The sequence below is a fragment of the Stenella coeruleoalba genome (assembly GCF_951394435.1).
Source record: "Stenella coeruleoalba genome assembly, chromosome: 7".
Taxonomy (NCBI): domain Eukaryota; kingdom Metazoa; phylum Chordata; class Mammalia; order Artiodactyla; family Delphinidae; genus Stenella; species Stenella coeruleoalba.
In genome coordinates, this window is record NC_137153.1 from 27,819,283 (window position 1) to 27,844,210 (window position 24,928).

At 42.6% G+C, this 24,928-nt stretch overlaps 1 protein-coding gene across 1 annotated transcript in view; it reads left to right on the forward strand.

Annotated features, from left to right (window-relative positions):
* The window catches only part of ROR2 (receptor tyrosine kinase like orphan receptor 2), a 217,994-nt gene that overhangs the window by 173,576 nt on the left and 19,490 nt on the right, over window positions 1-24,928 (forward strand). Inside the window, exons 3-4 of the mRNA XM_079927100.1 lie at window positions 14,140-14,427; window positions 15,237-15,267. Of these exons, the coding sequence (XP_079783226.1) occupies window positions 14,140-14,427; window positions 15,237-15,267 (319 nt within the window). The remainder of the gene's footprint in view (window positions 1-14,139; window positions 14,428-15,236; window positions 15,268-24,928) is intronic.

The window sequence follows — 24,928 nt, forward strand, 5'->3', positions numbered from 1 at the left end:
CAACCTGCAGTCATTCCGTGGATGCTAATATTCCCTTGGGAAAACGTGCTCTGGGGCTGTGTTTAGATGTGCAGACCTCTCCCTCCAGGCAGAGCGGGCCCTCCTTGTGGGCATGGGCTGGGGTGTGCAGGGGCCGGGAAGGAGTGCTGCACTGGCCACTGCTGTTCTTCAAGCCGAGTGTTCACAGCTGCCCTAAAGAAGGCAGAAGCAGCCGCTGGACTCCTGGTCCACTTGGTTGGAAGATGCATTTGCTAATCGAGGTGCTGAATGACCATGGGCTGAACGGTCCTAGAAACTTTATTGCCAACTAGCCGTAAGCTCCAAACATCAATTAGTCAGCTTCAGTGGCTTGGGTGGGATTCCTTGACCTCCTTTTTGGTATTCGAGCAACTTCTCCAGCCTAGAACAGGATGCTTTCTAACGTCCTCTGCTTCGTTGGGATTGGGTTGCCTCTCGATTTCGTTAACCCACTTGTGATTGTGTTACAACTCTGTGCACATCAGTGTGTGTGCAGGGCTGAGGGGAGTTTCAGTTAGAGTTTGGAAGCTTCTCCAGGGCACAGAAATACCAATTGCAGAAGTTAACTTGTCAAGCGGGTGTGCGTGTGTGTGTACACGTGTCTGTGAGCATGTGTGCACGCTTGTAAAAAGGCAATAAAAAAGGATGCAGAGGACCACAGCAAGCTGGGCCCCTTTTCTGTAGTGGCAGCACCGGGTAGTGAAGCATGGTGAGTGCAGCGGTCCGTGCTTGGCTTGGCCAGAAGACAGGCCTGGATTGAGTGGCGCTCCACCATCCTGTTGGGGTCCGGGCACTGCTCTCAGCCACATCTCACCCCCAGCCACTGGAGGGATGGAAGGGGTATAGCTCTCACCCAAAAAGCAGTGGCTGGATGCTGAGGCCGTTTGTCGTTATCACAGTTATGATTTTCAGTGTGTCCATCAGTTTCTAAGCATCGAGACCACAACAGCCCCTCAGGGACAGGAGCCTGGTGAATGGCCCCCCAGGGAGACCCAGGGGCCTCAGTTATTCCCTTGCAACACAATTCTCTAGTCCTGTCGTGCGATTTTACTTCCTTATGGGTTATGGCTCTTGCACAAACGAGGACTCAATCCACTCTTCCTTTCTGATCCTCCGACCTCCTTCTCGCACCCTCAGTGACTGAAGGAACTGGCCTGGCAATGCCAAATTTATTATTCCGCGCATTTTTTTGTTTAAAGAGCTTCAGGGAGCATTACTACTTGGCCACATTTGGCTTAAATCATATATAAAAAAATAATAATAGCCGAATGGACTGTATGAGCCATTTCTTTAACCCAGTTACCATTTATGATGCCCACGCATCTGTAAAATTGCAGGCAGGTGGAAACGGCCAGCGGGCCAGTCTGTCACCAAGCAGAACAGGATCTGAGAATTAGTTACAAGCGTAAAAAGTATTTGAGTTCAAATGCACTGGGCCAAGATTGAGCACTTAACATATAATTGGTGGTTGGTATTCAGAGAGAGAGAGATCCCAGAGTCTAGAAGGAAAAAATGAATACAAAAAACAGTGTGATTTACAGCTGAAACGTTTGCCTGAAATTTCTGTATTCCAAAGTACTGTCACTGTTAGGACTGAAGGCTTACGACTCCGGTTATAGCGATATTTAACAGGAGTTTTATATTCTTTGCTATATTAGACACACTATTTATTATTATATACTTACAAAAGTGTGCATTTGGCCTAGAAACCATTTGCTCTTTTGTTCCAAGGCTGTATTTTAAATGCATATGTAACACATCTCTGGTTTTGTAAAATCAGTACTTTGGAATGTGTGTGGGAAGTGGATCATTTCTGAGAGCCCGGACAGGTGGTACTCATCTTGTTCGTCCTGCAACCTCCAAAAATAGACTCGCTTGCTTGTGTCTCCTGTCTTAGGAGGAGGACTACTCATCATCCCCACTGAAACTAGAAGGGGAATTCCTGACTCTCCCCACTTGAGGATGTGTTGCAATGAGAGGTGATCTGTAGGGCATTCTAAATCACAGGGCCGGAGTCGATGCCTTACTCACCAGGCGGCCCCCTGCTGTTTGTGACACGCTGTGCAGCAGTGCTGAACTAAAATTTCCTGGGACAGAGAAAAAAAAGCCATCAACAGAGTTCATCATGTTGGCATGAAGACGATGCCTGATGTCTGTTTACTGGGTGCCTGGTTCCCGATTCACATAGGACACAAGGATTGATTAGCATATATGTTGGGTGCATTTCTGTTTTATTCTGGAACTCTTGATGTGTGTGTGAATGTGTGTGTCAGTGTTTCCTGCAGTTTACTAGAGAGTGAGGGTCTCCAGGGCTGACGGGGGTAAACTTGAAAACAGCACCCTGCTTGCAGACACAGTTAGCGTTAAGTCTGTGGCTGGAAACTTGGCACCTCCCCTCTGGGTGTCCCCTGGCTGGTCATGGAAACCTGGGGCTCCCCCAGACAGTGAGCGGAGGGCCTAAAATGTTGCCCCACTTCCTCTGGACAGATGTAACATGGGTTTCCAGTCCCTGATCCCTGGCCACTCTCGAGGTGAAGGCTGCTCGTTGAGCTCCCCTGACCCTCCTGCCGGCTGTGAATTTGCAGAGCCCATTGGGCTGCCCGGGATCTGGACAAACTCAGCCATGTTGGGAGAAAGCCTCAACCTACAGATGAGAGATTTCGAAATGTACACAGTCATGTTGTCCGGGGCGGATTGGGTGGCACGGGAGCTCGTACACGTGCACGGGAGCCCACTCTGGGGAGGGCGGGGACACAGCCTGCTTCCAGGAGCATGAGGCCAGTCTCTGCCTCCAAGCCTTCCTCTCTGCTTCTCCTTCTCATGTCCTCCACTCACTCTCCCAGGGTAGCTGCTGGAGACCTGCACGTCAGCTGGGATGTAGTCACGGCAACTGGTGGCCATTGTCTGGCCGGACCATCCATTGTTGTCCCTATTGAAGGTGACAGAGAGGCAGTCATTCTTCTTCAGCCCACTGAGTTTGAACACCAAACTGCAGGGAGCTTGCTCATGTGTACTTGTCTAACGTCTGTCTCAGGTGTGTGCGTCTCTGTGTGTGTGTGTGTGTGTGTGTGTGTGTGTGTGTGTTTCTCTCCCTATGACCCACCCCTGATATGCACCAAGTCCTATGTACTCCCAGCCACATGGTTTTTGTGTGTGCTTCTCTCTCTCTGAGCCTGCCGGTGCCTGCATCTGGTTTTCTGGGTCTGGGTCTGTCTTCCTATGCCTGAACCCTCCAAGTGTGTTTGTGTGTGTGTGTGTGTGTGTGTGTGTGTGTGTGTGAATGTATCTGTGTCCCTGTCCCTTTGAAAGGATGTGGGTGTCACCCTGTTTGTCAAATGGTCTCCTTCCTTCTCCCTCTCTTCTGCTTTTATTCCTCAATCCCTCGAGCCCCCTGCAGTATTTTCCAAGGGCTGTCATAACAAAGGACCACAAACTAGGTTCCTTAAGCAACAGAAATTTATTCTCACAGTTGTGGAGGCCAGAAGTCCAAAATGAAGGTGTTGGCAGGGTTAGCGCTTTCTGGAGGCTCTGAGGGAGGAACCGTCCATGTCTCTTAGCTTCTGGCACTGCCTGCAGTCCATGCAATTCCTGGGTTTGGGGCCGCATTACTCCAATCTCTGCCTCTGTTTTCACGTGATCTTCTCTGTGTCTGTATCCAAATGTCCCTCTTTAAAGGACACCAGCCTTTGGATTAGGGCCCACCCATATGTCCTCATCTCAGTTTGATTACATCTGCGATGACTCAATTTCCAGGTAAGGTCACATTCACAGGTTCCAGCACCACTATCTCACTGGGGGACACAGTTCAACCCACAGCACCCTGTTCTCCGCCAAACACTGTTACTTACTTTTCTCTGTCTCTCAGGTCCTTTAATTTCATTTCCCCCTGTTTTTCTCATTTTCTCTGATTTCCATCCTTTCTAGTCTCACAGCCTCCTCTGACCCTGTTGCTCCCCCTGGTAAGCTCCCCTCCTCCAACTCTTTCTGCTGCTGGTTCCGTGCAGACCGCTAGACAGCTCAGCGGGAAGGTCTGAGCCCCTGCCACTGCCCCCGACGGATTTATTGGCCTGTAAATACTTCCTTCTTGGAAGAGCAGCTTTGTCCTCTGCGCCGGCTCTCAGGGTCCCCTCATCACCTGCCCTTCTAGGCAGGTTGTTTTATTTCCCACCAATCAAAGCCCTGTGACCTCATGACCCTAGTACACATGGCTCTCCTTATCTCCTCCCAGGCTAGTCAGTGTGATCTGGTAAACAAGCAGATCCTCAAACACCTTAGTCATTTGACCAAGTTGGTGAATATGTGGACGGTCAGTTGGTGTAAAAAAAAAAAAATCGTTAATCATTGATCTGACTGTGAGGTCAGGAGTGGTGTCCACTGGAAACAGGTTCTTTGTTACCTCTGCCTTTAGTGTGTTTTCATGCTTGGACTAAGCTCCACTGTGTAGAGTTTAGGGGCAAGCAGAGAGCTGGCCTGGGCATCAGGGAGATGGAATGCATTAGCATCAGTTGTTGAAGTGACCCTGCTGTGAGGAAGGGGAACCTCCCTTGCATAATCAAAAGGGAAGACTTCTGTTCTCCTCTCTTAACGCTGTGGCGGGCTGACCGGATCCAAGGTAGCAGAATTTGCGGTCGCCTATGCCTAGCTCCTCCTGGCCTGTTCAGTTGCGTCTGGAGAGGTTTGGGGCAACTCTAAAGGAAGACTTTGTGAGCTAGAGGAGAACTTAGCAATGGCCAGTACAAATGCCATATTTCACACGGAAAGGAAATGAAGCTGAGAGGTGAAAAACTGGCTGGTAATTGAACACCAAGGGAGAAAGCAATATTGTGCTTAGTCTTCATAGAATTTTCTTTCTACTTTCATTTCGGCCTCCAGAGAATGAATGATGGTTGTAATGGTGGACCAAACTAACTTGGCCTCCCTCAGACTTAAATTACATACAAGTGCTCAATAAAATATTCGTAAAAGATGTAAATGCTTAGATGAACTTGCAAGAGAGATGGAGAAATGCCCAGGAGCCAGGAATAGGAAGGAAACAAAATTATGATAGCCCTGGACTGCCAAGGCAGGAACCACCCAGGTGGTTCCACTTTGTTTATAGCCATGGAGAACGGCACAGTTTTCCTGGGAAAAAGTTTAACTGAGACAAAGAGTTGGACTCTGCAGGTGTTGTGCAACTGTTATGACATGAGCTTTCCAATGGTGAGCTCTTCAGCAGTGTCACCTTGTGGCCACGGGGCAGATGGGGATGCATCCCTGGGCTTCAGAGTAGAACGAGCACCAATAAGACGAGGACACTTTGGCAAAAGATGGTGCAGGCAAAGGGTAGCTACAGACAAATCAATCTTCAGTGTTTTGACGCTGGAATAGCTTTCCCTAGAGAGGATACCCAGAAGTAGAAAATCCTGATTTTGAGATTACATGAAATAACTAAACATGCTAAAGTTACTGATTTCCCTGGAATTGGATGTATTACATTTCCTTCAATCAGGAGAAATAAGGGGTTGAGAAAAAAAATCAAGTTTGGTTTTAGAAAAATGAAGGAATTTACATTTTTTATGCCTTAATATAAGGCCTATGAAATATCACCCCTGCTGTAGAAACTATTCTGCTAGGCTTAGTTACATCAGAAGCCTTGGGTTTCAATATCATGCCAGAAGGCAACCCATGAGGCAGAGATCAGAGATGTTGTAGATTAGGCACCGTGGCTAAGTCCTAGGAGACCTAAGGAAACAGGGGGGAGTTTTCATTCATTAGCCCAGGAGGGTGAGAAGAGGGCTTGCCTGAAGCCTGGTTCGAGGTGGGAAACACAGAAGGCTTTCCCATGAGATATCAGACTTGGATCCACACATCAGGAAACCACATTTACATTTACCAGAATGTTGTGGGGGAACCCTGAGCCCAAGAATCAACGTGAACATTTGACACTGCCTGTTACAGGAACCCAGTCCTAAAGGGATGCCCACAGAAAAACCAGCCCTGCAGGGGAAAATTACAAAGTACACTCAGAGAGGCCCAGGATGAGTGATGAGCTAGTAAACAATGAAGCCAGAAGGATTAAAGATAAAGGAAGAAAAAGCAGTGGTGGGTTTGAAAAGGAACCAAAGAGACCTTCTAGAAATGAAAAATGTAGTAGACGAAATGAGAAAACTTGATGGACAGTAGACTGTGCTTAGCTAAAGATTCTAAAAGGACAGGAAATATAAAAGTAGGTGAATAGTTTGGAGGAATCACATAAAGAAATTCAGCATATATCAAGAAGGAGATTTCAAAGGAGACATAAAGGGGAAGGGAGAAACGATATTTCATGAGATACTGGTAGAGAATTTCACAGAATTGATGGAAGGCATGATGTTGGAAATGGCACGGAGGCCCGTTGAGGCTAAAATAAAACTAAATTCACAGCTAGTGACACTTCGAAACGGCAAAGACAAGGGGAAATATGAAAAGTAGCCGAAGAGGGGAAAGGTCAGATTACCCACAAAGGAACAGCAGAACTTGTAACAAAACCACAAAAGACAGAGGACAGTACTGTAATTGTCAGTCTAGAATTCTGTACCCAGCTAAGCTATTATTCAAGTGTGAAAGTAACAGGTAATTTTCGACCAAGAGTAAGAGTGTTTATAACCTCAGTCCTTTACCCAAAGAGCGGATGAGAATCAGGAAGAGCTCGGTTGAACCAGGAGGAAGGAGTGAGATGCAGGCAGACTTGGCAAGGAAAGAACTTGGTAACCAGGTTGGCAAATCTAAAGAAATACTGTTAGTAAAAATCATCAGTAATAATGACCCCGGGGGATGTACAAATGGAGTGTAACTAAACACTGGGAAGCAATGACTCAAAGCTCTGGTGTCTGGGGGGTGATGGTAGCTCACAGCATTTCAAGGTGCTTGTATTTGGTTGTATTGGGGAGACTTTGTCAAATTAGGTATGCCTATAAAAAGTAGTAAAGCTAGCCACTTAAGCCTAACTTTCAAACAAGTAATGGGAGAATAAAGAAAAAAAATGAGTAGAAAATAGGAAGAGAGAATTAAGAAGCAAAATTAACACTTTAAAAATAAACCCATCAGTTAAGAAACTCATAAGGTTAACACATACAGACTTATAAATTAACATGTTAAATTATACGTTGTTTACAAGATTCATGTCTAGTATATAAACATAAAAATCATTAAAAAAATAAAAATACAGAGTAGGACTACATTAACCAAAAGTACTCTGAAATAGGTACATTGCCATCAAACTAAATGGTGTTTTAGACACAGAAGCCTTACATAGTGATGTAAAGACTAGACGATATAATAAACTGGGAGTTTATTGCACCCAGCAACATAGTTTCCAATGTATAAGCAAAACCTCAGAGAATTATTAATGGCTATTTGCCATATACAGTATCAAATTAACACATATCTCATTGAAGCTAATAGATAAGTATAAGTATTAAAAATTTGAGCAACAAATTGACAAGCTTAATCTATTGGGCATATATAAACACCTGCATTGAGCAATTAGGGAAAACACATTCTTACCAATCAAATGTGGGACATTTTAGGAATTGACTCTGCACTAGGCTGTAAAGCAAATCTCTCTTTATTTTTTTTGATGTTTCATTTTCTGTTTATTCCTTGAAATCGTGGTGTTTGTGCAAGCAAATCTCAGTGGTATCAAAGAATTATCATCACACAGACTATGTTTTGTGACAACAGTGCAATTAAAGCACACCTTTAATAACTCAACCAAGAAAAATTATAAATTACAAGATAACTGGGGTCTGACCAACCACATGGAGATTAAATAAAATAATTTATTTGGTGGCTAAATAAGAACTTGAAAAATTCATATTTAATGCATATATTAGAAAAGGAAAAAGATAGAAAATTTATTAGGAGGAGTTAGGAGTATAAAGATTTGAATAGACAGCTACAGAAGGAGAGCCTCAAGGACTGGTAAACCTTCCTAAAGACTCTTGAGCTCATGAGGAATCCTTAAGATACAACCTAAAACAACAGCACTGTTTCATGTCCAAAATATTGGCAAACATTTGAAAGCCCCCAAACACCAAATGCTGGCAAAGTTGTAGGAGAAATACTTTAACTCAGGCACTTTTGAGACCTACATCAATGAAAGATTTCAAGGCCCTATGACTTATCACTAATGCATCCAGGTGGATACATGTACAAGTTGAGGTGTATAAAGATGGTCATTAAACACTGTTTGTATTAGCAAAAATGTGGAAACGATTTACTGCTCCAGAATTGGGAAATGGATAAAGAAATTGTGGTTTGTTTGTACAGTAGAATATTATACAGTAATTAAAATAAATGAACTACATCAACATAGGTAAATCCCAAGCTGACTCTGAGTGGAAAAAAGCAACTAGCAAAGATGATCTTTCAGAGAAAATTCTAAAAATATAAAATAATACAAATATGAATTGGAATAGTGTAGTTCTCTGGAGAGGAAAGGACAAATAGGGAAGGGTGTGCTTTAGTTACATTCCAGAATGTCTTATTTTTTAAGTGTTGTAAGTCAAATATGGTAAAATATTTGCGTAAAATCTTGATGTTGTGTACATGGGTACTACTATGTTAATATCTGTATTTTTCTCTGCAATATTTCAGTATTAAAAATTGTTAGCTCAGGGCTTCCCTGGTGGCACAGTGGTTGAGAGTCCGCCTGCCATTGCAGGGGATGCAGGTTTATGCCCCGGTCTGGGAAGATCCCACATGCCGTGGAGCGGCTGGGCCCGTGAGCCATGGCCGCTGAGCCTGTGCGTCCGGAGCCTGTGCTCCTCTCCAAATTGTTAACTCAAAAATAATTAATATTGAAGAGAAGGCAAGAGGAGATAGGAGCAGTATGAACTTTGGAAGCAAAAAGGCTATATTATTGTTATTTGAAGAAAATCTACATAGAAAATCTAAGACAACTCAGAAACTCTTATAACTAAGGTAGTTCAGTAAAGTGGCAAGATAAAAGAAAAATATACATAAGGGACAGAATAATGGCCTCCCAAAAATGTCCACGTCCTAAGTCCTGGAACTCAGAGCATGTCACCTTTCACGGAACAGGGACTTGGCAGGTGGGACTAAGGTCAGGATTTTGAGATGGGAAATGATCCTGGATGATCCAGGTGGGCCAATGTAATTACAGAGGTCCTTATAAGAGAGGGACAGGAGGGTCAGTCACTCAACAGAGATGTGATGATGGAAACAGAAGTTGGAGTGATACAAGGAAGGCACCATGGGCCAGGGCATGCAGGTGGCCTCCAGAAGCCAGGAAAGACAAGGAGAAAGACTCTCCCAGAGCCTCCAGAAGGAATACAGCCCTGCTGACACATTGATTTTCGGACCTCCGACCTGCAGAACTGTATGTTAGTAAATTTGTGTTGTCTCATGCTGTTTGTGCTAACATGTTACAGCAACAACAGGAAATTAGTACGACACGTAGAAATATAATAGTTTTCCTATAATAAATGCAGTTCTCTCTCCATCATCCTATCCCAGTTTTTAAATGGAACTTATCAGAATGGAAGAGAAATAGCCGTGGAATTGAGAAACTCGCCCCTCCGTCAAAGTAACGTTTGTTATTCTTGATGTCAAAATGTATTTCAGTCATCATAATTTAACGCATGTGACTTTGACATAGCAACAGGCCAAGATCAGTGGGGTGGGGGGCAAGGTTAGAAATGAATAGAGGCAGCTGGGAATACCCTCTGTGGAGGTGACTTTCTGGCAGAGAATTGACTTATGAGAAATAGAAAAGATCAGAGGACTAGGGGTTCTTGGCTGACTGCACCATGAGGGATCAGTTGGGTGTGTTTTAGGAAGAACAAGGGACCCCCCCTCCCTTCCAGTGGGGGAGAATGGGGAAAGGGAAAGAATATTCCAGAAGCCTTGATACCATGGGTATAAATTAGCTTTTCTTCATTATCTGTCTTTCTGATTTCTTCCTGAAGGCTCACTTTTACTCACCTGCCTAGGGAGGGAGCTATGAATGTATGAAGTTACCATGTTATCAACCCATAGTTTTGGTCTCTCTGAGCTTCCTGCAGAGCATGAAGGAGGCTGATTCAAGACCTAAGTCAGGACATGGGTGCCGTCTGCGGACATCCTGCCCTTTTGTCCATTCCCAGCTGGACAGGCCTCCCATATGCCATTGCACTCAGAACCTCCCCAGGTATTCTTTCCAGTCCTACCGTGCCCTCCAGCGATGCTTCTCAGTGTTGTTTCAGGTCTGCTCTAAGTTCATTCTTGGATGGGTTTCGTTCACTGGAATTGTTGCTTTTCTTTCTCCTCCGCGCTTCAGAGCAGGGACTCTTAGCTCGGGCTGCACACTTAAGAGTTTTGACAAATTGCGCAGCTGGATGTATATTTTAAGCTTCCAGGTGACCCCAATGTGAAGACACTGTTGAACCCCACTAGTTTAGACGGTGTAGGATCGAGAAGAGTTGGCAAGAACTCCCCATGTGGACTAGATCACTTCACTAGATTCTCCTTTGTTTTTTGTAGACTGAGGAAGGTGTGGCTTCAGGAGTGAGTGTTCATCTGGTTGAGAGTGAAGGGAATCTGGATAAATTGGGGAGGAAATCAGTGGAAGGCTTACCCCGGGATCTGAGCAAAACTGAGGGTGGTTGCCAGCACTCTGGGAAGGATGCTTTCAAGAGAGTGGTCCCCCTCCCCTTTGCCTGACACCTCCACCTCCCCTCTACCTGCTTGTCCGTGATTTGTTCACCTGGTCTTACCTTGCCCATCCCTCCTCAGCAGGCATTTCCTGACCCCAGGACTACACTTGTAATGCTGTGCAACCATCACTGCCCTCTAGTTCCAGACATTTTCATTACCCCAAAGTGAGACCCCGTACCCATTAAGAGTCACTCCCTTATTTCCCTTCCCCCAGCCTCTGGCAACCACTAATCTGTTTTCTGTCTCTGGATTTACCTATTCTGTACATTTCACGTAAACAGAAATAGCCAAGAGTGCTTTAAAATTTAAGTCAACTGTGTAAGGTGCTTGATTCCAGCACCTGTGGATTTCTTTAGTCCTTGTTAGCTAGTGTTGATAACGCATCGGAAAGGGAAATACCAGCACCATCTCTGGATTAAGCCTAATAGATGGTTTCACAGCGCCCTACCCGGTGGGACAAGGTTAACATCAGGGCTGTCTGTGCCCACATGGCGCGCAGACCAGGCACGAGCCCATCTGCCCTATTCTGCATTTCTCAGAAAGGAGCCTTCCTGAGGGACACGGAAAGACTAAGTCTAAACCGCTGTCAATTTGTCAGTCAGGGGTGTAGGAGAAGCTGTTGGTGGGAACAGTGAAGAAGAACTCCACGTTTCCGTACCCATTCGATGTAAAAAAGATATTCTTGAAAAGAAGTAGACACTAAGGGTCTATATTTAGAGTAACTGGACAGTCCTGGACTCTCCCCAGGTTTCCTTCTAAGTTGTACAAAAGGAGCTGTCTCCTTAACTTTCTCCTGTGCTTCCCTCCCCTTCTTCCCTTTCTTCCCTTTCTAGACAAATGTTGTTTCCATGTTGAAGAAGATCCTTCTATATCTTTCAAGATTTTTAGCCAATCGATGGCGACGTCCCAAGTTGATGTATGCAAATGGAGGAAGGCGGTAGCAGGACTACTCTCAAGCCAGTCCCCCAAATGGATGAGATAAGAGCCAGCAGCGACCACCCTGTCTCGGCCCTCAGAACCCCTGGGCCTGCTCCTTTTAGGTTTTTGCTAGTCAGCTTGGAGACACAGATCCTTACCCTCTGCCTTTACACGAAGCCATTACCTGTGTCTCCCAGGAAGCCATGGTTTGTCAAAGGCCTTTGGAAAAACTGTCATCAGGGTAGAGATGAGAATTATAATTAAACTTAGGCCAGGAAGAAGAGATCATGGTGATGTAATCTGTCATTTGCTATTTTAAATTATAATTTGATGACTATTTTATATGCCCTACTGTGCATTTTAGTGTTACGAGACCTTAATGAAGCATTTGAATCTTAAGCAACTTGTAAGTGCTTGGGCTCTGGCCAGAACATAGTGAAACAATGTGTTCGCTGTAATCTGGGCAACCCGGATTATACCAAGTAACTGCTTCAGAATGTCAAATCAGGTCTCATTTTGTTTTCAAAGATGCCGGGTCTAGTGCAGGAGCGTCAGGAATGCAGGTCTCTCCAAGTTGAGCTTGTGCTGTTAATGAACAGCCCTGACACCCAAGATATCACCCTGCTTGATTCAGCCTCTTTTCAAGGTGTTTGTCATCGACATTTTAGTTACCTCCCAGCTTTGTGTCATCAGTAAGGTTTCTCTTCCTCAACTTGAGTGCACTGAGAAAGGGGTTGGCTAGCAGAGAATCAAGGTAGAACCTAATGATGTTGTTAATAATATTCATAAATAGTAATCAGTACTACTTAGTGACACCTCTCTAGACCGATATCTATCCACTCTCCCCTGTGAAGGAAAACTGTCCCTTCATCTTGAAATTCACAACCTCCCACCTCCTCAGCTATCTCCTATCACCCAACATCTGAGCCATCACTCATCCTGTGAAACTTATCCCCAGGGTCCACTAGAAATCCTATAATTTTTCATCCAATTAAATCAGTAATACAGATATGTGCCATCTTTCAATGTTTCATTCACTTCATTAAAACAGAAAAAAAGAATAGGGACCAACCAGAAATCAAGCCAAAAGATTTAGAACTTGAATAGGCTTTATAGGCTTTTTTGATTGCTCTATTATCTTGGTTTTGTCTGTAGTAAGTTCATCTCCTGATGATTGATTGTCTTGTCTGTCTAGCCTTAGTGGGTTTTTTTAGTGTTGGAATTTTAGTGTGCATGTTTACCTTGACAGAGGGTATCCCCCAGCCCCTGACCTCCTACACCACACACACACACACACACACACACACACACACACACACACACACACACACCCCTCCCCCTCCCCACCGCTGTCTGCCTTACTTCCTCTTGTTCCCAGTGGCCTTTGTCACCAGCTGAGAAGCTCTTGCCTGTGGTTGAACTGGAACCCCACGTTCCTGGGCAGTGTTTCCAGCCCCACTAGCTCTGTATTTCAGGTACTTTTACGCCCTGTTTTCCTTCCTGTGCGCGAGCCCTGGACGGCTTCTTCCTGCTCCTGCCCTGGGTGCAGTGGGCAGCAACACTCAACCTTGTTATTTTTGTTCTGTTCAGACCAATGATTAGCTTGTTTTTGAGGCTATCTCTGTTTTGTCACATGCTTTCTTTTCCTACTTTCCTTATTGTGGCTTGTGCTTGATGGTGTGGTAGAGGGAGGATGGACTCTCTGAATATGAATTTGCATCATAAATTTAGTGAGATTAGATTTAGTGCTTTCAAAAAGAAGTAAAGTTGATTCTCATTACTTGCAGATTCCATATTTGCAAGTTTGCTTATTACCTAAAATGTATTTTTAACCGCCAAATCAGTTCTCACAGTACTTTCATGGTCATTCATAGACATGCCCAGAGCAGTGAAAAGTTTGAATTGCCCAGTGCACACATGCACACATTCCCAGCTGAGCCTGAACAAAATGACACTCTGCCTAATGTCCCAACTCGTACTGTAAACAAATGTCCTTTTCGTGATCTGTTTAGTCCCATGTTTTTTGCATTTTTGTACTTTTTGTTGGTAATTTGCCACTTAAAATGCCCCCAATAATGGTGCTGAAGTGCTGTCTGGTGTCCTAAGCACAAGATGTGCCTTATGGAGAAAGCATGTGTGTTAGATAAGCTTCTTTCAGACACAAGTTATTGGTCTGTTGGTCGTGAGATCAATGTTAATGAATCAACAATACTTACTAAATAAGGTGTCTTTAAACAGAGCACAGTAAAACAAGGTTCTTTATTGATCGGTTGATTAGAATGCTGTGACCAGAGGCTCACAGGAACCTAACCCTGTGTTTCCCCAGGAGCAGTGAGTCCGTATTCTCTCATTCAGTGTTTGAGGCAACATTCTAGAACAAAATTACCCCAAATAACGAGAATGGGCTATACCTATGTGAGAGAAAAATCAAAACCTTCCCCAAGCAGTTCCAAGAAGGAGCCCCAGGCAGCCTTCTCTCCCAGCCCTCACGGACGTTTGCTCCTCTCTGACTGTTCTCCTTTGCAGGGTACTTTCTGAATTTTCTGGAGCCGGTTAACAATATCACCATAGTCCAAGGCCAGACAGCGATTCTGCACTGCAAGGTGGCCGGAAACCCGCCGCCCAGCGTGCGGTGGCTGAAGAACGACGCCCCGGTTGTGCAGGAGCCCCGGCGCATCATCATCCGCAAGACGGAATACGGTTCTCGGCTGCGGATCCAGGACCTGGACACGACGGACACCGGCTACTACCAGTGCGTGGCCACCAATGGGGTGAAGACCATCACCGCCACTGGCGTCCTGTTCGTGCGGCTCGGTGAGTGGGGACAGTCCCCGGTGTGTTGCTTATCAGATAGGAATGTCCCCAGCCACCGAGCAGCAGATTAATTTGCGGTTTGAAGCTGAACACACACAAGTCAGCAGAGAGGAAATCAATAAAACCCTTCCCTGAGGTCTTTCCCATTGTGCACGAGATCCTGGCTTAACCTGTTACCCATTTACTAGTAATAAAAGAAAATAGACGCAGATGGAGAGGTCTGTAAACCTGGAGTGCAGAACATAATCTCAGGCAGGCTATGTGTCAGGAGGTCACCCCACGGGGAGGCTGGCCACGCACACTTCAAGCCCAGGCAATCCAGACAGGCACCCACCCACCCACCCACCCACAGAAACCCAGCCCGGCCCAGAGGATGGGCAGGGAGCAGAGCGTGAGGACAATTTTGTACTCTTGTGCTTGTCACAGGTGGCATGAAGCAATTAAATGGCAGGCAGGAATATGTCCCTTTCATCCCAGTTCTGTGGAGGTCCCTGCAATGCCCCAGCCATTCTGTCACCAGTAAGACAGATCTTGTGAAACAAGTTTAGATGAGAAGAGAGAAAAGACAGCAAAAACTCCCAAAATATCTCCTGACATTTCTGCATCAACACAGAGCACCCCTTCCATCCTTGGTGGTTTCCCCCATCCTTGGCGTATAATATTGGGCAGGGGCAGAGCTGGAGGCCGAAGACAGCTCACCACAAATGAGCACCCTGAGCTGCGGTTGCCTTTACCACGGGCTGGATTGGAAAAAAAAATTATTCCAAATCATGAAGTATTAATAACTTGTCTTTTTTCTTTTCCTTTAGGTCCAACACACAGCCCAAATCATAACTTTCAGTAAGTATTTGCTTTCCTCAAACCATTTTCTCATTCTTTGTGGGCTTCCGTTATATAAGAACCCCGGCTTTAAATCGGGCAAACACATGTTTCTGCTGAATTTGCTAGAAGTTGGCTGGACTTCACACAAGGATGGCAATGTGCTTGCTTTTGGATGGAAAACTGTTATATTTTCCATGTTGAGTGTTAGGGAAAAAGTCATAAAAGCAGGCATAGTTAGTTGTTATCAGAGATCGTGACCTTGCAGGGCAACTGGAGGCAGTATAAGTGTACAGACCAGGTTGCCGGGGCTGCCAGGACCCTGGTGTCCTGGACACATTTAAAACAGAGAGGCAGTTACCCTGAAGTCCCAGCGCCACCTTAACTGCATCGCCAGCTGCAGTCTACAAAATGTGTGCTCGTCAAGCCTCGGGGAACCTCCACCATAGGCGGGGTCTCAGACGCACTTCAGAGCTGAGGAGACTGAGGCTCAGAGCCTGGCTCAGGGGTCTTCACCCACCTGCGGGCAGGTTCTGGCTGTGAACTCAGGCCTCTTGTTTCCCGGTGTAGCATCTTTTCTCCTCCGGACCTCACACATCCATGAGAATCACTCTTTTCAGCGCCTGTGTTCGAGGTTAGCCATGGCTGTTGGATTCCTCATTTACTCTTCAGGCATATCAGAAAGCCTTTGCTTCACGTCTGAAAGTTCTGAGCAGTGGTGCAGACGCTGTGCTGGTCAGCCAAGCAGTGTTTGCTTCTCTGTGTCCCCCTGCTGCCTCGTAAACCCTGGCCATTGGGGTGCGATGGGTGGGCAGGGGCCCCTCTTAGCTTACATCAGGTGCCACTTGCAGAAGGCAGATTTTTGAGAACTTTCTGTGCTGAGCCATAGTGTCCAAGCATTTCTCCTTAATAATCATTCATGCATAGAGTGAGAAAAGAAGAAATTGTATCCAGGGCACATCTGTGAGGCTTTCGAAAAGGTATAAGTTATTCAAAAGTTGAGTTCTTATTTTCGTTTATATCTTATGTTGTCTATTTATGTATAATTTAAGTAAATATTATATAATATAAACATATATAATATATTGCAAAATATATAAATAAATAATTTACATATAATTATAATTTATTAAATATATAAATATCAAATATACTTATATTTAATTTTATATACAATTAAAATTTTTTTCTATGTTTTTTAAAAATTTATTTTATCGAAGTATAATTGATTTACAATGTTGTGTTAGCTTACATTTTACTGTGCTAGCCTATCTTTCCATCCGTTTCCATTCATCAGTTGTCTTCTTTCTTTTATTCATTTCACAATAATTTGCAGATATTTGTACACTTATCCTGAAATATTTTGGATATCATTATGGATTATGATATCATTTAGAAATATTATGGAAATCATTAACAAGAGTTCAACATCTGTGTACTTACTTACTATTCTTGTTTCTTCTTTTTGAGTTAAAACTTACATACAGGGCTTCCCTGGTGGCGCAGTGGTTGAGAGTCCACCTGCTGATGCAGGGGACATGAGTTCGTTCCCCGATCCGGGAAGATCCCACATGCCGCAGAGCGGCTGGGCCTGCGCGTCCGGAGCCTGTGCTCCGCAACGGGAGAGGCCACAACAGTGAGAGGCCCGCGTACTGCCAAAAAAAAAAAAAAAACCTGATACAATGAAATGCACAGATCTTAAGTATTCTGTTAATAAGGTCCAAACAATGCAAAAACCTCTGCAATCTAAACCGTTATCCAGGCACAGAACATTCCTATCACTCTAGAAAGTTCCATCATGCAACTTCCTGGTCACTACCCCTCCTCCCCAGGCAACAACTGTTCTGATTTTTTTCTACCATGAGCTAGCTTTACGTGTTTTAGAACTTCATAGAAATGAAGTCCTACAGTACATAGCCACCTGAGCCTGGTTTCCTTCACTTGACATGGTTCTCTCGAGAGTCATCCATGCTGTACATGTTTCACTAGTCTGCTGCTATTCATTGCCGAATAGTGTGCCCTTGTGTGACTGGATCAGTTAGTTTTTCCTTGATAGACACCTGAGCAGTTTGCATCTTTTGACATTGATGAATAAGCTGCTATGGATAGTCTCATACAAGTTTTTTGTGGACATGTATTTTCATTTCTGCTAGGTAAATACCTAGGGTCAAAGTTCTGGCTTATAGGGTATGTGTGTGCTGAGTTTTGTAAGAAATACCAGACCTTTTCCTAAGGTGATTGTACCACTCTGTACTCCCACCAGCAGGTAGGAAAGTTATGGTCACTGCATTGTTTGCCAGCATTTGATCTGGTTGGTCTTTCTAAGTTGAGCCATTCTGATGTATATGTAGTGGTTCAAGTGATCTATATGTCATTCTGACTTCTTAAAAACGTAATTTTTATTAGTCATTTTAAATTTTCATACAAAAGCATTTAAGACAGTAAAGTTTCCTCTGAATACCATTTTGGCTACATCTTTTTCCCCTCCAGGCAACATAAGCTTTTGTTTTTTGTTATTTTCTGATTTTTGTTGTATTATTATCAGTGAATTTGGGATGTATTTTACAGTTGGTAGTTGGTTGAGATTTTCTTTGTGGCCAATTTGATATGGTAAATTTTTGTGACTATTTCCTGTTGTTTCAAAAAATAAATGTGCTCTGATGGTAGCCAGTACACAATATTTCTATTCATGTATTAAATCACATATGTTAAGTGTGTTATTAAAAGTGTCTATATTTTTTGTTCACATTGGTTACAGATATCTGAAAATATATGAAAGTTGTCTATACTCATTTCGGATTTGCCAATTTCTATCAGTTTTCTATTTTTTTTAATTTTGAGTTTATGTTCTTAAATACCTCCAGGTTTGAGACTATATAGCTTTTGTTTTGTCTTGTTTTTAAGTCTCTTTTGAGGCTTTTTGCCTTGAATTCGATTTTGCCTAGCAATAATATTGCTCCACCTACTTTCTTTTTATTTGCACTTGCTAGAAAGCTGTTTTACTATTCCTGTCCCACTTTTTGCCCTCAACCTTTTTGTGTTTTGTTTTATGTAGGTCTCTTGTAAATAGCATATAAGTGCAGTTCTTTTAGGGGTGGGTGAGGAGGGGCGTTTGCCAATCTGGAAATCCAGGTTAATACATGTAGGTTAAGTTCATTTTAACAAATATACAATACTCCATTCTGTGAGTCAGTCTCACTTTAATTGTCCATGTGTTTACTCAGTGAAGGTTAGTTGTTTTCACTGATGCAGACCATCTTATGTAAACATCTTTCCATGTCTACGTGTCCCAGTGGGTGAGAGTCCTCCAGCAATAGAAGTCTGGGAGTGGAATTGCAGGTATTCACTTCCCACCTCTACCATGTATGGTCAGATTGCCTTCCAAAGTGATAAAGGACTTCATAGTCCCACCAGCAAAGCATGAGTTCTTATTTCCCCATGTTTTCCAGCACGTGGTATTATCAGAACTCAAAATTTTGCCAATATCTTGGGTGTCAATTGTAAGTTATAGTAATTTTACATTAGATTTCACCAGTACACAGTGAAGTTGAACATATTTGTATTGGTTTAATAACCATTGGATTGCCAGTTCAAGTACAGTCCATTCTTATTTATAGACTCAATACTTGCAAATTTTCTTACTCAGTACAATTTCTTTGTAACCCCCAAATCAGTACTCAGGATGTTTCCATGGTCACTCATGGATATGCACGAAACAGTGAAAAATTTGAGTTGCCCAGTGCATGCGTTCCCAGCTGAGGTCTGCCATCTTGTTTCACCTCTCCTGCTGTGCACATGTCCTTTTCTGGGTCTGTTTATATTTTGTGCTTTTCGTTGGTGATTTTGCTGTTTAGAATGGCTCCAAGCACAGTGCTGAAGTGCAGTCTTATGTTCCTAAGCACCAGAAGGCTGTGATGTGCCTTGTAGAGGAAATACGTTAGATAAGCTTCACTCAAGCATGGGTTACGGTGCTGTTGGCCCCAAGCTTAGCATTTGAATCACCAACCACATTAAATAACACATCTTTAAACAGAAACACACATAAAACAAGGTTGTGTATTGATTGGTTGACGAAAATGTTATGACCACAGACTTGCAGAAAAGTATCTCTTTATTTGCCTTAGGAACAATGGCTCGGTATTTGCTAATTCAGTGTTTGTGGCAACTTTATAGAAAATGACTGTCACAGATAACCAGAGTCGACTGTATTTTGTCCATTTTTCATTAGAATGTTTGTCTTTTTCATATTGATTTGCAAGAGTTTTTTTTTGCAGGAGTTTTAAAATATATTCTAGATATAATTTTTACACAGTTTCTACTCCATCTAGAATTGATTTTTATGCTGGTAGCAGCTAGGGTTCTACTGTAATACTTTCCTATCTCAATGGCCTAGTGCCTTGGCATCATCTAATGAATAGCCCCATCTGTAATCATTAAATTTAATGTCACTTCTGTCATCTGTGAAATTTCTATACATGCGGATCTGCTTCTAGGCTCTCTATTCTGTTCTAGTAACTTTTGTGCCTGGAAAAATACCACAATATTCTAACACTATATCTTTGTAATATATCTTGCTATATGTAGAGAAATATTTTCGCTTATTGCTATGGATTAAATTGTGTCCCCCACCAAATTCAGATATTGAAGCTTTAACCCCCCTTCATGGGACTGTATTGAAGATAGGGCCTTTAAGTAGGTAATTAAGGTTAAATGAGGTCTTAAGGGTGGGTCCCTGATCTGATAGGGCTGGTGTCCTTATAAGAAGAGGAAGATACATCAGAGATTGCTGTCTCTCCTTTCTGCCATGTGGGGACACAGCGAGAAGGTGGCCGTCTGAAAGCTGGGAACTAAATAGGGTTGCACTTTGATATTGAACTTAACCTCCAGAACTGTGAGAAGTCAATGTCTGTTGTTTAAGCCCTCCAGTCTGTGTATGGTATTTGTTATGGCAGCCTGAGCTGGCTAATACAGCTACCTTATTACTATACCATTTTTCTAAATTATCTTAACTGTTATCTTTTATTCTTCCATATGAATTTTATCAGTTTGTATTTTTATTGGAATTGCACAGAAGTTTGATTTTTACAGTTACTTTTTCAGATACAAAGGTGATTGTGTAGTTTTTCTCCTTTCAACGTATTAATATTACGGTATGTAATAGAGTTCCTATTACTAGGTAGCTTCACAGTTCTAGACTGAAATACACTTTGTCAGGGTGAGGTATTCTTTTAATATTGTGCTGAATTGATCTGCTAACTTTGTGTTGGCAGATGACCTGCTTTGTTCAGATACTTCGTAGCCTAAGGCACCAGCCCATTGACGGTTGTCTTTTTTGTGACCATGATTTTTTTCTGCCCATTGACTGTAATTATGTTTCAGCAGACTCACCTTCAACTCCTTTATGATATCTCTGGAAGTTGACCAGAACAAAGACAAAAAGAAGGAATATCAGTGGGTTTAAAATAGAATTACCCACAAGTTCTCCGTTTTCGTCTCTGGAATATCACTAGCTTATCCAATTTTCCTGAGAAAATGCACAGCAGTTAAAGCTCTTTCATTGCTGGTCTGGTGGTATATCCTGTACCTGCAAATGGAGAGTTGCAACAGTGAATAATCATACAGCCCTGGTTGATCCCTGTGTACAGCATGTCAGCATGGGGACACGCCGAGGTTGGTTCTGAACCGTGAACAGGGATGGTTGTGATGACTCATCCCCTCCAGGCTCTTTGCTCTCTTCCTCTGGCCGCTGCCCTCACACATCCACACACAGGGTCACCAGCAGTGTTGGTGGATATCAGTTTGTATTGAAGGAGGTGGGGGGTAGGGTGGAAATCCTCAGAGGTTAAGGGATTTATTACCATTAAAACATTGTTTTTCCTTCCATCCATTTGAAGGCGGGGTGAGGAGGGTGTGTGTATGGAGAACAAAAGCTTCAAGGACAGGCTGTCTCTCCGCAGACATAGGTTCAAAGACAGGGTGATTATAGCTTACTCAGGTAGCAGTTTTGGTAATGCGAGGGGATTAATGTGAGGCTGTGTGTCTCACATTTCATGTATGGGTATCATTTCTAGCTACTCTTTTAAAAAGTGGTTTATTTTCACGATGATAGACACATACGTACACTGGTGGGGTAGCCTCGTGGTACCAGAGTTGGGTGAAGGCGTCGGGGTGCTCCCTGAAGCGTGAGCATCAGGGCTTCCATGTTTCCTGTGTTGGTTGTCCTAGGCTATCCTGATGGCTCACAAGTAAATGCACGCATAATGTGCTTCAACGAACGTCTGCTTAAAGGAAAATGTGTTGTTTTTTGGGCAGGTAAAAGTTACGTTAATTATTGGCTGCTGGGAAATCACTTTCCTTGAGGCCATGTCTGAGCCCTTCTTGCTTCACGACTTGAAGGTAATTCCAAGGTTTCAGCCCTTCTCCACCCATAAGCTCATGACCCTGACATCTCCACTTCCAAGTCTGACTTATCTCCCCATCTCCAGGCCCCCCAGTTCAGCCCCATGGTGGGCGTCTCCAGGCGGATGACTCACAGGCATCTCACAATTTGCATGTCTAAATGGAACTCAGCCATCTTCTACCTCAAACTCCTTCCATTGCTCTTTGGGAAATTGTCATAAGCCTAGTTCAAACTTTATCCTAATTATAGGAAAATAGCACTATTAAAAAAACCCTGAAACTGCCAACTGACTAGCCAGTAATTAAAACTGACTTCAGGAGAAACCAAGCTGCCTTACTGACAAGTTGGTAAAAGTAAATTAACTTAGACAGAAGGCTAACATTTAGCATTTGATGTTAAATTCATTAAACCACCAACCTAATGAAATTGAGTTGGAAGGGGGAGAGAAGCCAACCTAATTTTTTCTCCATGACTTCTTGTTGTGATAGGTTCTTTTTTCTGGAAAAGTAACTCCCCTTAAATCCCATAGTGCAGAACTTGAATAAAAGATAGAAACTGAATTCATTTTAAGATTATATGATACAGGCAATAAGTGGCTAAACACAGTCATGGTTAAAGTAATTAGAGACTACACACACATTCTTTTAAATTCAGATCATATAGTGACACAAATGAAAATGTTTGTGCTTTAGCAGTAATGATAATACTAGCACTTGATGGTAGCAGCACATTCAATGCTCCCACTAAGTCTTTTTGTTTTCATTTGAACTCATGTATCAGCTATGATGCCCTATTATACATGAATGAGAGCTTTTTATACACCAACCTCCAAATTCACCCGAAGTCACCAATCTTCCAAGGTTGATGTGAGAGGGACCAGCCCCCTGAACATGACAGAAGAGAAAAACGTTTACTTGCCAATGAACTATTAGTGTTGGAGACACTGTTTCTCTGCCTCTGGCCGTCTCATGTGATCCTAGCCTTAGAGATGGCCGTTGCAAAAGCCAGTGCTTCTAAAAGGTTTTGCTGACTTGGGTTTTTATGACATGAATGTTAGTGTTGGCTTTATGAATGAATTTGCTCCGTTCACATTTTTGCCCATCAAATATGACATCAGTATAATTGCATGCAGGAGTATTTCATATCAAAAGTAGGGAGGAATAAAGTATGATGTCTGATTTTCAAGGAAATCATTCATTCATTTATTTAACAAATTTATACCGAGGGCCAGCTATGTGCCAGGCCCTGTTCAAGTTATTGGGGGTCCAACAATGAATGAAACAGACAAAAACTAAAAACTCCTGCCTTGTGCCACTTACCTTTTCCTGGGAGACTCTTATTTCTGGCTTCTTCTACAAAATATAATATCTGAAAAATACTTTATGTGGTTTATTCCTTTTTGTTGATGACAATTATTATGTTGTATGAAGATACTACAATGTATTATCTGTTGATGGACATTTGGACTTCCAATTTGGAGCAATTATAAATAGACTGCTATGAATATTTAATTTGGGGGAACATGTTTTCATTTTTCTAGAATAAATCCTAGGTGTAAGATTGCTCAGTCAGATGGTATGTGTATATATAAACTGTATAAGAAATTGCCAAATTCTTCCCCAAAGTGATCTTTCCATTTTATACTGCCACCAGCAAAGTATGAGAGTTCCAGTTGCTCCACATCCATACCAACATTTGATATTCTCAGTCCTTTAATTGTAGCCATTCTAATGTCTTGCATCGTGATGATTCATGGTGTTTTAATTACATTTCTTCAGTCACTAAAAATGGGGCCATCTTCTAAGGACGCACTTTTGTGAAGTATCTGTTAGGCCTTTTGTCCAATTTTTACTGTGTTGTTTGTCTTCCTGTTGAGTTATGGGAGTTCTTTATATTTTCTGTATACAGTTTCTTTGTCAGATATTATAAGGTGTTTTCTGCCAGCTTGTGGTTTGCCTTTTTAATTTTCTTAATGCTGTCTTTTGCTGATCAGGAAATTTTAATTTTGGTAAATCTAATTTATCATTTTTTCTTTTATGTATCATGTCTAAGAAATCTTTGCTTTCGCCTACCTCAGTACTATAAAGGTATTCTCCTGTGATTCCTTCTATAAGCATTTTAATTTTAGCTTTTATGTTTAGGTCTATGATCCATCTTCAAAACAATTTTTGTGTATGGTATGAGTTAATGCATTTAAGTTCATCTTTTTCCATACAAATATCCAGTTGTTCCAGCATCATTTTTGAAAAGACTGTTCTGTCTCCCTTGAATGTGTTAGTGCCTTTATTGAAAATCACTTGACTACATGTGAAGATATATTTTGGAATTCTGTTATGTTCTATTGATCTATCCTTACACTCCAATACCACATTGTCTTAATAACTGCAATATTACAGTAAGTCTTAAAATCAAGGGGTGTAAACTTTCCATCATTCTTCTTCTCTTTCATGATTGTTTTGGCTACTCTAGTACCTTTACATTTCCATTTAAATTCTAGATTGTTTGTCAGTTTCTACCACAGTGCCTACTGGGCTGTTTTTAACTTTTGATTTTGAAATAACTTCAGACTTATAAAAAAGTCACAGGAATAGTAATAAGTAATCCCATATGTCTTTACCCAGGTTTACCAATTTTTTGTCATTCTGCCATATTTGACTTATCATTCCCTCTATGCCTGTTTGCAACTATTATTGTTTTCTGAACCATATGAGAGTAGGTTGCATTCATTACACCCCTTTGCCCTTTAACACTTCAGTGTATATTCCCTAAGACCAACAGTGTTTCCTTACAGAACGACAGCTTCGGCTTCAGGATGTATGTCTTTGAATTGCCATTCATACTCCAATTTCTTTCATTGTCCCAGTAATGCTTTTTAGATCTCCCCGCCCCTGGGTACAGCTCCTTACCATGTTGCTTTAGTCCCCTTTACTCTGCAACAGTTCCTGGACCTTTCATGACACTGAGATGTTTGATAAGTGCAGAACGGTTATTGTGTAGAATATCTCTAAATTTGAGTTTGGCTGATGTTCACTCATGATTAGAATCTGGTTATGCATTTTTGACTGAAATAATGTAAGTGATATTTCCTTCTCAGGGTATCACATCTGGAGGTACATGATGTCAGTTTGCCTCTTATTGGTGACGTTAATTTTTCTCACTTGGTTAAGATCTGTTTTCTCATTATACAGTTATTTTTCTTTTTGTAGTAAAAGGTAATTTGTGGGGAAATCCTGCTAGGATTTTGATGGGGTGATATTGCACTTTGGGAACATTGACTTCTTT